At 43.0% G+C, this 15,811-nt stretch overlaps 1 protein-coding gene across 3 annotated transcripts in view; it reads right to left on the reverse strand.

The window, feature by feature from the left end:
• Ccdc141 (coiled-coil domain containing 141) overlaps nt 1-15,811 on the reverse strand; it is a 160,154-nt gene that overhangs the window by 60,948 nt on the left and 83,395 nt on the right. For all 3 annotated transcript variants that reach the window (XM_003749494.6, XM_063285277.1, XM_063285279.1), the window contains one exon: nt 4,247-4,419. In XM_003749494.6, the coding sequence (XP_003749542.2) occupies nt 4,247-4,419 (173 nt within the window). The remainder of the gene's footprint in view (nt 1-4,246; nt 4,420-15,811) is intronic.

Consider the following 15,811-nt stretch of genomic DNA (forward strand, 5'->3'; position numbering starts at 1 on the left):
GAGCATTACCACTGCTGATTCTGTGAGGTTGCTTGGTTCAAACGTATTTGATTCCAGGATATGAAAATAGTGGGAGTCTGTCCCTTGGATGGCATTCTTTACAGAACAGTCATGACAAACATCTCAGATGTATCCAGAACACTTTATCTAAGATAAACATTAACAGGCTCAAGTGAAACTCAGAAGAAATGGCCAACTGAGGTGACTGTTAGGATACCAAAGTGCATGCTGGCCTAAGGGCTCACTTAGTACCTATGGCCCCTCCCAGTTCTTCTCACCCTGCTCTCTTCTACCCTAAACTTCTCCAGCTCATGGGCTTCCCTTTTCCCTTCTTGTTCCTATAGAAGCCTAACATTTTACCCATGTGCTCTCTTGCTCCTCTCTCCTCTCCATCTCCTTTGTCCCCTCCTTCTTCTCCCACCATCCTCATGGCCTGGTTCAATTTACTGATCCTATTTAATCTACTGCTTTCTCTACCTGCTGTGCACTCTTCCAGATGCCTGTGGCTGTAGTCTCCCTCATATCTACAACAAAAACCTCCTCAACCTTACTTTGGAGCGGTCATTTCCTCACATCACGCAAATGTAAACTCAGATTTTTCTTCCATTATCAACAACAAGAAGTTAAATAATAGGGCATCTGAAATTTTTACCTGCCGATATCCCAGTTCTAAATTCTGCCTTTGATATCTGACGAGGAATACTTGCCTTCTGCAATTTAACTCGTCCTTCCTCCCTAATTCAAATGTGTGTCACTCTTGAAATCACCCTGCTGATGTTATTTGAAACAGTCGTGTGACTCTTAGCATTTTGCTTTGAAGGAGCTTTGTACAGATTTTTGAAAACTAGCGTAATTATGTATTGGGTGCTTTCTATGTGCAAGGAATGGTGTTGTGTTATTTAATGGAAAGTATTAAATGGGAATTTCCATTCTACAGAGGAAGAAAGAGACCCAAAGAGTTAACTTTAAAAGTCACACCACTATCCTGGCACTCCCAATACCCACAGCAAAACTCCTTGAAATGAAGTCCTAGGTTTCTGATCCAGGCTATTTTGGAAGCATCTGCTAACATCGTTTTGTGACCTGGTGGTATGGCTGGCATCTCAAAGCCTAGGAGCCCATGTGATACTTCATGTATACATTTTACGTGTCCAATTGTCTGTCTGTCGTCCTTGCCACGACTCTAAACCCTAGCTTCACTCCAGAGTGGCTGTGGCTGGAAAGTTCCTTCTGTCTCCGGGAACCCAGGTGTGTAGAGGTGGATCAGATGGAGATAGGAAGCAAATCCCAGACAGGGCGTATGGAATTGAGGCCAGGAACCGTGCTGCCCTCTGGTTTGCAACTGAGATTTGGTTTCTAATGGGTTTCTATTTTGCATCCACTTTCTCTTTACCTTCATTCCCTCCATCAAAATGAAAGTGACACTGATCTGCAAAATTGTCAAATCCCATGGCAAGACAAGATCTTGGTACTATTATGAAGCAATCTTACATTTCTGAGATGCTGACAGAAACATACTCTAATTCTCTTTAAAATCAAGCTAGTTGGCTGTTAATTTAATTTTCTTGCAATGGTTCTAATTTCCAGGTTTTCTATTAGTCCCAAACTACCTCCTATAAATGGGGGAATATAAAAATCAAGACTAGGAAGAATGAGGAAGGCGGAAGAATTGGACTGGATGAGTAAATAAATATGCAAGCCGTACTAAAGACAAAAGAGGAGGAGGGGAGAGGAGGAGGGGAAGAGGATCATGAAGTAAAAGCACAAAGCCTGTCAATCAAAAATTTAGGTACTGAAATTAAAGTATTTCAGACCAGAGCAAACCAGATAAAGTTTACCAGTGAAAATCCGTGACCACCTTTCTGACTCTAGGGATGAGGCATCAATCTTAACCAGAAAAACTCTGTGTCTGAGTTAAGAAGCAGGAGTTAAACTTGTCATTGGCCCTCAAGTGACTGAGAAAAGACAAAGGTGTGACCCGGAGAAGGGAGGCAAAACCACAAGACTGGAATGGTACCAGCTTCCCGCCTGGGGAGAGTTTCTAGATCAGAGCTCAGAGAAGTGAGATCCAAGAGCTCAGAGGTCTTAAATTAACCACCAACAAAAGAGTGAGCATGGGCTAGACCTACCCCCCACCCCACCCCACCCCCACCCCACCCCACACAAACACACACATGTAGCAGATATACAGTTCGATCTTCGTGGGGGTCTCCCAACAACTGGAGCAGGGGCTGTTTCTGATTTTGTTGCCTGTCGGTAAAGATGTAATTTGTCCTGAGGGGTGGGGTGGGCAAACATACCCAGGGGGGCTCCTCTTCTTAGAAATAGGGGGAGGAGCCATGAACGGGAAGGACTGGGAGGAGCAGGGGCTGATATTAGGATGTAATTAATTAATTTATAGAGACGTCAAGATCAATCTTCAGAGAAACTCAGCACCTAGCATTTGTGGGATGGAATACAGGGCAGGAAGGGACAACTCAGACCAGCACTCAGAAGTCAGGAGGGGGGATCTTTGGCTGGGTTTATTTGCTCGCACATGAGGAATCTCCCCAAAGCCAGAGAGAATAGCACAAGCAAAGACTCGCTTGACGGGAAAGGTGACTTTAGCAAGACTATGAGACCCAGTGATAATGGCAGGCCTCGGCCCTCCTCTAGACGCCACATGACCCACACTAACATACGAATGCCTGTTGTATCTTACAGCTGTCTGCACAGCTCAAGGCATTTATAAGGAATAGACATGGACCATGAGGGGAAATGAGGGAAGCGACCGCTACAGGCGCCCTTGGGCCCAGATGGCACCTGCCCGGGCTCCAGCCTTATCTGGATCTGATGCAACACCTAACTCAAGACACTAAGCACCCGCAGTTGTCACTGGTAGTTATATCCCTGTGGAAATTGGTTGCCCTTGTCATGGCCTCCAATTCTTGGCTTTTGCTGGGAGATCTTGGATTAATTCTAATCTCAGCTTTGCATGGTCCCATAGCAACCACTTAATCCCCACATCCAATGCCTCTGTCCAGGTCAGACTGTTTTGGAAAGAAAATTCCCAAGCCTAGGCTTTCACGTCTGCTCTTAAAACACAGCTGAAAAGAGCAGACCAGGAGGCTAAAAGGAAACGAAATCACGTTTACCACATCCCACCCACTTCATTCCTCAAATTGTGTTTTTGAGTTTCAAGGATATGGAAGATAGGGGGGAAAATGAGAGCCGGGGTCCAACCTCTTTGGGTAAATAGATTTCATCTCCTCATGTTCAAGTGGAAGTGCTGCCTTCCTTTCTTCCTGGCTGATAACCTGCTCCAAGAGCTATGCTGTCTCCCTGGCTTCAAATCCTCACACTTCCCAAATGCGTTCTTTCTCTTTCCCAATGCCCCTCATGCCCACACAGTCCTCAGCTCCCTCTAAGGCACCCACTGAACACACTCATTGACGTGATCCTCCTGGCCCATTGCCCAAGAGCATGGAAACCGGAGCCTGTGCCTTGGATTCAAAAGCTGCCTCTGTCACAAACTGGCTGTGTGATCCTGTTAGTCAGTTTCTTAAAAACCCGTGTCACAGTCACCTTGTCTGTGGAAGGAAAACATTTTTTGTGTTTCATAGAGTCGCTGTGTGGATTAAATGAGATAATGTCCCTAAAGCCCTTGGCACGGTGCCTGGCACATAGCAGGCTCTCACTCAGTGCGAGCCTTTGTTATTAATAGTTACCTTTTATTGGGGGTTTTGTTCAGTGAAATAGCAAGGTCAAAGGGAAAGAAGAACTCTGGTGGGGTTTTTTTTTGTTTTGTTTTGTTTTGTTTTGTTCCTAGAAAGGAAAAAAAAAATGAGGCAATAGAGAAAAAGAAGGCTCTTGAACCCAGGGGGCGGGAAGCCTGGCGGTGAGGGGCTTGAGGGTGGCATTATGTGGGAAGTGTGAGAAGCAGAGCCCCTCCCAGTTTAGTGTTTCTCTCCCCCCTCTTCAGACACACTCAGAGACAAAGCTTTATCATCTTTTAAGTCCTCAGGCTTGGGCTGTGGCTTCACTTCTGGGTGAGCGATGCTGTGTTTGGAATTGCTGTTGAGCGTAATTCAATAGAACCCTTTAAGCCACGTCGTAATGCAGCCACACATCAGAAGCAGAAAATAAAATAAATAAATAAACAAACAAACAAACAAACAGAAGCCTTCGCTCAACTTTTTTTTTTTAACCCGTTTATGGAAACTGTGAAAAACCTTGCTACACCGGGGATAAAACAGACTTTACTCACCGGCAGGAGTCTACTTGGCTGATTAAGGTCCGTCCCTTTTGCAGAGCGGCGGCTGTAGAGTCTTTAATTTCTCTGTGTAATTCCTCATGTTTTGCTGCCAAGGCAGGCAGGCTTAAACCCTCTGATTTAAGGAGCTTAAGGTAATCTTCAACTTTTCCAAGTACATCAAATGCCTGCCAAAGAAAATACCCCATACTTTTATTTTCTACTCTTTTAGTTTAAAACTACATCAATGTGTACACGAAACACTAGCGATTAAACCAGGCCATTCAACTTAGCAGTTTGATCACAGCAACCACGACAAAATAGGTCTTAGTTCGGGGAAAAACAGCAGTGCAGTGCCCACGTAGGGGAACTTAGAGCTTAGTCCAACATTAATAAGTGACAACACCACAAAGTCACCAAAAACCACTCACACTGAGACGATATCTGTATGACACAGATAGCTAAGACGGTATGAAATTCAGAGAGTCAGATTGATAGTTTGCATATTTTATACTGTACACATACAATGGGTGAGCTATTAAAAACTCAGTAGCCTTTCATGGCCTGAATATCTCTGTAATAAGTCTGAAAGGGGGGCTTCCTGAAGAATTATATTTTGAACCTGAAGCACTCGAGAGAGACACCGAGAAAAGTACTTTTGTCCTTTTCCTCCTTGCCTTTAAAATATGACCTTGACCTATTCCAACCAAGGCATCCATATGCCCACAGGAGGGAGATTATAATTCAGTTATGGAATAGTGCAGAGAGCGGGAGCAAAGTAATAGTTTCTGATAGGCTCAATATCAGATATATAGAAAGAACATAGCCCCTTCAAACAAAGGCGCTCCTTATCTTACATTTTTTCCTTTGTGTGTATGAGTCTTTTGCCTCCATACATATCTGTGTATCACTTGCATACCTGGTACCTATGAAGACTACAAGAGGTCATGGGGTTACCTTGACCTGGAGTTGCAGATGGTTGTGAAGTGCTAGGTTGGTATTGGAAACGGAATCCCTGTCCTCTGGAAGAGTAGCCAATGCTCTTAACATCAAGTCATCTCTCCAGCCACCTCTGCTCAAGGTTTTGTCTTAAAATAAGATTTTTAAACTCCATTTTTTTCCTGCATTGGCAAACAGACTGACTGCCCAATGTAGAGGATGGAGTTTACAAAATTAACATGAAATATGAAGGAGCTGTTTATTGGCTATGGAGGCTTAGGTGACATTAAGACACTGAAGCATTTTGCTAGAGGGATGTCTCAGCAGTTAAGAGGGCATACTGCTCTTGCAGCAGACCTGAGGTTTGTTCCTAAAACCCACATTGGGAGACTTACAACCTTCTGCAATTCCAGCTCTAGGGAACCTTATGTCCTCTTCTGGAATTTACAGACACTTGTATTTGTGTTTATATACCCCTCCCAACACATACACTATGCAAATAAAAATAAAATAAGAAAAATAAGGAGGACTGTAATGTTTAAAGATATTTTTAAAAAAGGTAAAGCAGAGTGCAGTCTTTGTCGGTCTCCTGATAGCCATTTCTGACCTTTGGGCTAGAGAGGGAACGAGTGAGTCAATAAAAGGCTGACCATCTAGAGAAGTCGTCTTCCAGTCAGTGCTATTGCAGAAAGCCACCCTTCAGAATGTTCTATACCACTCTGAAGAACAGGTCTATCATAAAAGGTATATAGCACCATGCAACACCAGGTAACACCAGCAAAAGCCTTGAAGTCTAGTCTTTCCAGATTGCTAAGTGGGAATCCTCTGAGGAGAATGGAGAAGGGGTACCCACAGAAGACTGTCAGGGAAGATCCCAGACCATCAGAGACAAGAAGAGGTAGGCTAGTGGAGACCTGAGGGAGGCAAGGTGGGGCTTAGTTCATTCTCACAGAAGACAGTTTGATATGCCCCAAAGTGAACGGCCAAATTCAACTAGACAGAGTTAAAATCTATAGAAATCTCTCAGATGCTCTTTCATGGTGAAATTCTCTTCTTCCTCCAATGTCCTCACATCTTTCAGGTTTGCTCTCTTAGTCACTTAAGTCTTTTAAAGAAACTTTGATACCCAAGGACCCTTTCTTACCTGATCCTGTTTTTCTTGCAATTAGAAACAGAGCAAAGTCAGGCGGTATGCCGATGTTAGAGGATGTGGTTTTATGACTTTCCCATAGCTCACTGAGGCATCACTGAGGAGCAAGCTCTGTTTCTAGGATTTCAATTTTATTTTAAATATGGGGTTGTCTATTTAGGACAAAATGGTGCTTCTTGTTAATCAAGGATAAGATTTAAAGTCAATGCCTAAAGCAAACTTCTGGTGGCTAAAATTACCTTGGCTTCCCTTAAGTCCCACTTACAGTTTAAGGTTGGTGAATTGTTCCGTGTTATATTTGTAGTTTAGATTGACGAATTCCAAGGTCCACCAAGGGAAGAGATAAATGGAAAGTCCACATGTAAAGGTCAGGATGTGGTCTCCTTTCCTCCTTTAAAGAGAAGTCTTAGTATCCTTCTACCAATGGGGGGAGGGATGGAGAATTTATGGTATCTCTTCTTGGTTACAAAGCTAACCTCATTCTGTTTTAATAATAAATCATGCTATGCTCACTGTTGTTTTGAAAATTAAGAAAAATAATGAAAGTAACTAAGAATGAGGACAGATGGGCAGTACTCAGACACCGTTAGCTGCTGTTCTAAATTTTGATCAATCGAACACATCTTTAAAAGAATCTCTTAGAAGAAGGCAGCCACCTGGTGCCTGAATTTCATTCTACGGGGCTTTCTTCTGTGAAAGACCTCTCTCAGACCTCAACCATGGTGTCATCTTCATAGGAGTCAGAGCTAAAAGTGCAAGGCTGTTGGATGCACATGCAGTGTCACTGTGTCTTAGTCACGATGCTATAATAAAGGTATGACTTCCGAAATGAATGAAGATAAACTGAAGGGCCAGCTAGGCACTAGAAATAAGAGTCTTAAATCAAAAGCAAAGGTAACTCATTAGCTTGGAATCAAAGAACTCCGATTTTCTTCCACTGTCTCTTTGCAAATAGGTCAACTGTTAGGAATACATTTCATGGTTTCCTCTACATAATAAAGCAAATGACAAAATATAATAGCAATATAAAGGAGATGACAGGTTTCCTTTCATTAGCTTAACACAAACCTGTGCAGAGTGGACATGTTTCTCTGAGTGGAGGGAGAAGGATCCTATGAAGGAGTTCCTTACTTAATGTTTTAGTTGGATTTTTGTTGTTGCAATAAAACAAGACCAAAAGCACCCTCTGGAGTAAAGAGTTTATAACATCTTAGAGATTAAAGTCCGTCATTTGAGGGGAGACAAAGCAGGAGCTGGAGGCAGGAACTGAAGCAGAGACCAAGGAGGAACACAGCTACTCGCTTTCCTTGTTTTCTGACCCAGGATCGCCTGCCCAGGGATGGTACTGCCTGAGGTGGCTTTGATCCTCCAACAACCATTAATTAAAGAAAATGCTCCAAAAAACATGCCTGTAGGCCAGTTTGATGGAGACAATTCTTCCACAGAGGTTCCCTCTTCCCAGATGACTCTAGTTTGAGTCAGGTTGACAACACTAACCAGCATACTTAGTTTTAAGCATAATAGGGATAGTTCTGTAGACACAAAAATAACAGCTAAACCTTCAGGCTTTGGAAAGAAGTCTTCTTTCAAAATCAAACTCTCTGTGACTGGCTGAATGGTATGCAAAATTCCTCTCTCTCATTCCCGTGTAGAATTTGGTGAGGAATCCATGTGCCAATTCCAGAAATGATCTAAGCATTACCCTTCCCAAAATAGAACGGACCCGATCTCTTATGTACCCGACCTGTAGGGAACTTGATATACTGGATCTCTTTGTTGCAAATACACTACAGAAGGTCTTCCTGCAGATAAGAACACTGTGAGCCTCGGACAGACTCTCTTGGAATTAAAGTCTCCTCCCCCTTGGCCTTTCTTTTCATAGCCTCCTGCTTCTTCAGCCTTATATGTCCAGAGTGAATAAGCATTTATGTCTAGACTGGGGGTTGGGGCAGAGATAAAAGCACAAGGACAGTGTTCTCTCCTGCTGGGTCCCAGGCATCCAAAGCATCTCACATGCTACCGCTCCGTCCCTCCACACAGGGAGGGGACAGGTCAGCTCCTTTGGGCCCTAATTTGGAAAAGATTAAGGAACTGCTTGGCTTTTGTTCTTAAAGAAGCCAATAAAAATCTCCCCTGTTCACTGTGTTAAATGCAGACCCAAGCTCAACTTTACCAAATCAAACATAGATGGTATCGGGGAATGGCATGTTTTACTCTTTTTAAATATCGACAAGACCCATGATTTAAGAACCACGAGCCATCCAGAGTAATTCTGCTGCCATGCTGGTTCCCAAAGACGCTGGTCAATAACAACGTTAGATTTTTGACTAATAAATGTGGAAGAGTCAATATTAGGAAACAGCAAAATGACACACCCTGGAAAACACCCAAGGACACAAAACAGCTTCGGATCAGAGCCCCTGATCCCACTGCCTTCAGAGAGTCCGATCTCCTCTGGGCGGCTTATATAAGGACCCACGTCTTCACTTTCCTTCCCTAAGCAGCACCTCAGACACCCGCTGGTGGCTCAGGCTGCTGAAGTAACTCATGTTCAGGACGTTTGACCAAAATTGTTCCCGCTTGCAAACCAATGAAGAGGTGTAACTGGATTTCAGGTCCCCTTTCCCAATTCTCCACTGCCCCCATGGGTTCCTACTTTCTCAAAGTTGTTTTGCTGCCCCGCACCATCCCTTCCGGTCTCCGGGTAGACAGTGGTCCTATTAAGCTGTATTTAAAGGCATTTGTTGCGCAGCAGGTTTTCTCCACAAGCTGAAAAATGCTGGAAAAGAAGCTTTAAATCGAATGCGTGTGTCAGCGGTGTTTTATCCATAAGAGAATGAAGGAAATTTACATACTGACGTCTTAGGCTTCCTGAGGCAAATTCATCTTACAGATGAAATGAGACTCATTAAGTAGAACTTTAGGTATCTCAAGTCTATTCACTATGTTTTTCTTTCATCTTCATTGACTTAAGTGATTTTTAGGATGACCTTTGTTCTATTCATAAGGGAAATCATCGCGTGTGAATTGTTTCTGTTTTTAATCCCTTCAAGGAATATCCAGCAATATCTATGGACTAGAGACTCAACTGCGTGATGCACATAGATTTGCCACATTAGAGTGGCTGAAGCAATGTGGAATGCATATGGAATGACAGAGCTAGGGCAAGTGCTCTGATGTGCATTCACTCAGCAAGCCCTCAGCTGGGCTACACCCTAGTCCTGTATCACCATACTGGGATGGGCTGGAGATCCTGGAAGAACGCAGAATTAGGATTTCTACTTTACAAATGAAGATGTCAGTAACGGGGAGAAGTTAGGTACATATCCGAGGCCACGTGGTTAGTAAACGTGTCAGGCCAAATTCGTCCCCAGCCTGGCTCCAGGATGTTATTTTAGCAGTCATGCTAATAAATACTTCTAAATTTTCCTCAGTGTCCTATCATTTCTATTTTATACTCCAACTATACCCTTAAATGCATATATAACTCGTCACCTACCCTAAAAAGATTATGGAATTATATTCTCTAAAGTAAATGAGGGGTTGTTCGACTGTTTTTTGAAGAGAAAACTCACGTTCAAAGGCTAAATCTACATGCCATATAACCAGCTGTTTGTTCTGTCAGACAACGTAAGAATTCTGAACACTAGGTGGCATGAGGAGATGATGAAGTCAACCTCTCTCCTGAGCGGTGAGGAACATGACAGGAATAATAAATAAACAATCAGTACTGCCTGGAGTCGGTGGAAGGGTGACACATGTGGTATTTTCTCTTATTTAACTCTACTTAGCTGCTCGGGTGTGACGCAGAACTTGCACTGGCAATCTGTGTTCTTTCGTTATCTTAGTAAGATTTTTCCTTTTAAATTGATCTTATCTCAGTGTGTCAATATAATGTTACGAAGGACATAGTATATTGTTCTTGGTTGTATAAACTTTTCTTGGGGAGATGGGAACAAATGTCTACTTACTATTAATTACTGGAAAAAAATGTTTACTTATATTGTAAGTAGAATTCTCTCAAGGTCCAACCCGGGAAACCAATGAGTCTGTTGGGCTTACTTATCGAACATGGAGTTACTCATAGGAGCATGCATGACTGCGAAGCAGCCGCATCAATGCAGAGTCACACTGCAGCACAGATGACAACCTTCCCATAGCATGCACGACTGCAAAGCAGCCGCATCAATGCAGAGTCTCACTGCAGCACAGATGACAACCTTCCCATAGCATGCATGACTGCGAAGCAGCCGCATCAATGCAGAGTCTCACTGCAGCACAGATGACAACCTTCCCATAGCTTAAGAGGTCGACGCTGGTCCCTTTACCTGCTGCACACACTATAATCACCAGCTCCCCCTGAGATGACGAGACTATGTACATTTAGGAGCAAATTATATATCTATGTACCGGAAGCAATGGCGAGAACCCCAGGTGAGGGGCCAATGCCTCCTCTACTATGAGAATATGTCAATAACCAGTAGGTTTTGTCCTGAAGGTGTCGTACAAGTCGCCACAGCAGCTCTGATGACGTTCAGAGCTGTCACGCTCAGAGCGGCCTAGTCTCCAGCAGACCAGCCACTCCTTTATAGTTTGTATTTCGTGCTGTCAATGGCTCAAATAATTAAATAGAAGGCACTAGACTGTTTGGGTAAATACAAAGTAAGATAGACGTGCTTCTTAGCTGCAAAGAATTTTAATTGGGCAAGGAAAAATAAATCTACCAAGAAATGATTACCACAAGCCTGAACATGTTCACTGCCAAAAGAGATATGTAGTAGTGTGGAAGGACACATGGGAGGACTTCCAGTGAATACATTCATGACTTAAAGGGCCACTGACAGATTTACTTACTATGAATTACTGGAAAATTACTGGAAAAAAATGTTTACTGCTGAGTAGGAATAAAATGAAATATCTCTGTTTGTATTTGCAGAACTGGAGGTAGAATCCAGGACCTCAGAGACACCAGGGAAACACCCTACTATTGATTTATAGCACCCCAAAATTGACTATCTTGACAATCAGATGATTAAGCCTGAACTGGGTTTAGGGATCTTGTGATGAATGACGTTGAAGAGTTTCCACACCTTTCGATCATATATTTATTTACTACTTCTGTACTAACAGTTTGCCCACCTTCATTGTCTATTTGCTGAGGTTTAAACAACCTGGCCTGAGCTTTAAAGTCAAAGGTCCTAACCCAGAGTCAACCGTTCTCTCAGAGGGACAGAAGGGAGGTAGGTTAAATGATGATATCATCATCAGTTATTTGGGTGAGATTTGACTTAAGATAACTTTTCAAGTCCTTAAATATTTTTCTTATATATTATATAGTAAATGATATATAATAGCAACAACTACATATAACACACACACACACACACACACACACACACACACACACTCCTGATCATGGTGTCCACATTCCTCACTGCACCCTGGCTCTCTCTAGTGTTTCTGTCACTCTTCACATCTGATCTGAGGTGTATCCCTCCACACCTCAGGCAATGGCTTAGCCTACATCTCCCAAGCATAGCTGATGTTGCATCTTCCAGCCTTCCCCCCTTCCTTGTGAGTCATCCTTCCCAGCTCCACTCAGTGGTTACCTTCCTTGACACATTTTCCCCTAACAGGGCTCTGGTCGGTGCTCTCCACTGCCTTGGGCTTAATCCACCATAGCTTTCCTACTGCTCACCACTCTGTATTGTAAATAACCCACGAGGGTCCAGAAGGATGAGACCATGCAGATGGATTGGTGCTTAAGGGCCAGTGTTGCCTTTCCAGAGGACTGGAGTTTGGTTCCCAAACAGACATGTTAGGCAGCTCACAAGCGCTCATAACTCCAGCTCCAAGGCAGCTCACCTCCCTTTCTAGAGCCTGCACTCATGTGCACAGACACGCACACATACTTACCTCAATCTATCAAAAAGATGAGTCATGGTGCTCAAGAATAAAACGACTAAAAGTAACTTTTAAAAAAAATCTCTAACAATTAGATTTTTATTTACATCATTTTAAGAAATTCTTTCTCAATAATACTTTTCAGGTTCTCTATCTGGTCATGTTTCCTCTTTCAATCTGTTCAATAATTAGGCCATTGTAATTGTTTTCCACCATGGTGCTTAAGATGCATGTATTTTAAATGGTAAATGAGGAATATGTAAATGGGAAAAGTACAGCAAATGTCATGCTTAATTATTTTGTTTTCATGTCAAACAGAAACGTAGCTCTAGGCATTACTGGTGCATAATTGTTTTGAAAAGCAACCACATCTTCTAAAAGACACCACATTTGCAATAGTGACAGGGACGCAACGAAGCCATGTCACTTCGTTTCCTGTGAGTACTCAGGGGTTTCTTCGAGTGCTCCAGATTGACTTCCCCTTTGCGCTCATACGGAGCATCCAAAGATCAGACCACGTTCAGGAAACGGACTTTGCTTGTTTCTTCTGCTTGCTTCTCCCAGAGAAATCATGTGCCTGGGAACAGGAAGTATGGGCAAGAATCTTGATAACCCAAGGGCCACGCTTGAGAGATTTGGGTTCAGCCATGACTGTTGCATAAATAAAAGGCTCACGCTGTTCCGATCTTCAAAGACACTAGACACTCATCACAAACCCCAAACAGTTGTAACTTGGATGGTCTACAGGTATTAAGAGAAGTCCACGAAAATGCTGGGAATATAGCACACATGATAATCCACAATTGAGAAGGATAAAAATTTGGAAGGATCAAGGAATGTTCCGTAACAGATGTGATGCTTGTATTTCAAGCTATGAGGGTACAATTCAGAGAGAGGGGCTCCTCTCCAGCCAGCTCATGCTCAATGTAAACCATCAGCAATACTAGCTAATTTGTTGCCCAATGATTCGACAAATGAGCTCACCAAATGCAGGAAGAAACTCTGAAAAGGAGGTATATCAATTCCTTAAGTAGCCCGGTTCAATCTTTGTGTGTGTTGTAGAGGACAAACAGAGCAGCATTCCTAAGGCCCATGTCTCAACATTGCCACCTACTGCTAAGTCCGATTCAAACAGCCATCTCTCCAGAACAATACACTGCCCCCATTTTCTCTGCTTGAGAAACAGACTCACAAATTCTGAGTAATTGTCCCAAGCTCCTAAGGCAAATTACAACAACGTACCAGTGGGATTATCGAAGTCAAGATATTTGGGGACTTGTTCTCAGTGTGGACAGTTAGGGGATTGTTACAGCTTACTGGATCTCAAAATTTGTAGGCTACTGACCAATAGATTTCTGCACATTTGGCTCTAAGTAATGTATCCTGAGGATTAGGAACAGTGCCTGTCACAGAGAAGTTGCTCAATAAATATTCAATAAATACAGGAATGCCTAAAGATGGAGCTGTTATTGCTGTGGACTGGCCATACTGCTTATTTAGTGACTTCAGTAAACGAATTGTGTACTCAATTTAGAATTGGTAGAGAGGAATGAATGAAGTGAAAAGAAGTTGAGGGACGAGTGGAACAATAAACATGGTAGAAATGTAAGTATACATGATATGAGAACGTACTGTCTACTCTGTAGAGAAACTGTGCCTTCTTCCCTTTCTACTCACACAATGTTGAAAAATACTGTTTGATGTGGTGGTGGTGGCAGTCACAGTAACATGTAGGGGTAGGGACTAGAGTGGTGTGTGGGTGGCGATGGTGGTGTAGGGGAGGGATGGGGAGTGAGCAGTAGGGGGTGGTAATGGTGGTGTTCAGGCACATGTGTGAAGATGGATATGTAGAAGTCAGAGGATTTCAGGCTTTCCACTCTGTCACTCTGCCTCATTCCCCCAAGAAAAGGTCTTTCAAGGTACCCACAGCTAAGCAGTCAACCACCAAGCTCCCATTTTCCTGCCATCTCTGCCCTCCACCATGCTTAAGTTCTGGGCATGCACAGGACTATGCATGACTTTTCATGAAGATCCTGAGATCTGAACTTTTTACATTTGTACAGCAAGCGCTCTTACCCATTGAGCCACCTGGTCAGCCTCTCAACAAGTACATTTTAAACCCAACTGTCCCACTTTTTAGTAAGCTGACATTCACACATCCCAGTGGCACAGTTGTCCACAGCACCAGCATGTTCTGCTTACTGGCATTTGACACAACATGAATAATTTCAGCCAATGCGTTTGTTTACTGAGATACTAATTCATATTTCTTTGCGGTAAGAGCCCTCAGGCAGAAACTTCTTTGTCCTCCATAGCACCAACAGACACACTTGCATGCGTGCTCTCTCACCCCTCTCTCTTGTATGCCAAGAATGAAGGCCCTGACCTCTTTAGCGGGCCACCTTTCTCAGTAGGCTCTGCAGCTAGCAGTCTTCCCAATCAGAGGTTATGTCACCCCCGGAGGCAAAGAGCAGACTTGGTTACTGTTTGCTATAAAACAGCAGATACCCTGAGTGGAGAGTTCCTCTCCTCACACCTTCCTCTGTGGGGCACCACCCATATTGGAACTAGGACATAGAGAGCACATTTGCATGCTGTTGCCTAGCTACTGTTTTGATGCTGTCGTCCATCCTCAACGCTGACCCCTAACCTATGCATCTGCTGCCAGCACCCATGGAAGGACAGCACCAGAGCCTAAAAGTCAGGTAAACCGAGTCCTCAGCGCTTGGGAGCATGAATTCACCTACAAACACAAGTGCACACAGCAAGGAAATCCGGCGTCCTCCGGACACAGCACAGGCAATTTTCAAAGGGAAAAACATAGCACTTCTGAGCTAAACAATTGATGAAATAAATTAAGCACTACCCCACTTACTAGTATGCACAGAAATTCTAGCCGAGAAAATTATTTTAAAGACTTTTGATGTTAAAATAATTTTTTATAAAGCCAGCCCTCTAGAGATTTATTGATGAGTTTCCTGCCAAGATCAGGTAAAGTAATTTTGTATATATATAAAATTTGGAGAGTCTAATCTATGAATCAGGAGGAAAAATGTTACTTAAAAGTCATAAGAGGAGTTTAGTGTTTAGTTCTTAGCTTACAGAGACTTATACTTTACATAATTTCATTTCTTTTACCTTAATAGCATAGAAGCCATGTACGTGGATACATAATTAACCATTCACTCTACAGACGCTGGCATTGGCCACACCCCAGTTCCCATATCCATCATCTTTCACACTGAGTTTCTAGTTTTAATTCGAATATTATTACCTTAAACAAGAAAGAACCTTAAGCCTTTCTGAGAACCATCTGGCCACAAACTAGAGCACTGGTCAATGTCAGCCGACTTTTAAGCTGAATAGTTACTGTGCTGTGGCATCAAACCATGAGATGACACGGGGAGTCTAGGGATCTATTCTTCCGGGTTAAGGATATGAGAGTTCTGTTCTCCAGACCAGGCTTGCATTATTGTATGAGATTGAGAAAGTTATCTGTAAGATTCAAACGTAAGGACAAAGGCTGCCTTAGGCAAAGGCCTGGTGGAATTTAGGAAAACACCCTGTTCTAGGAAATGAGCCCTTAG

The sequence above is a fragment of the Rattus norvegicus genome, chromosome 3, assembly GCF_036323735.1.
Source record: "Rattus norvegicus strain BN/NHsdMcwi chromosome 3, GRCr8, whole genome shotgun sequence".
Taxonomy (NCBI): Eukaryota; Metazoa; Chordata; class Mammalia; order Rodentia; family Muridae; genus Rattus; species Rattus norvegicus.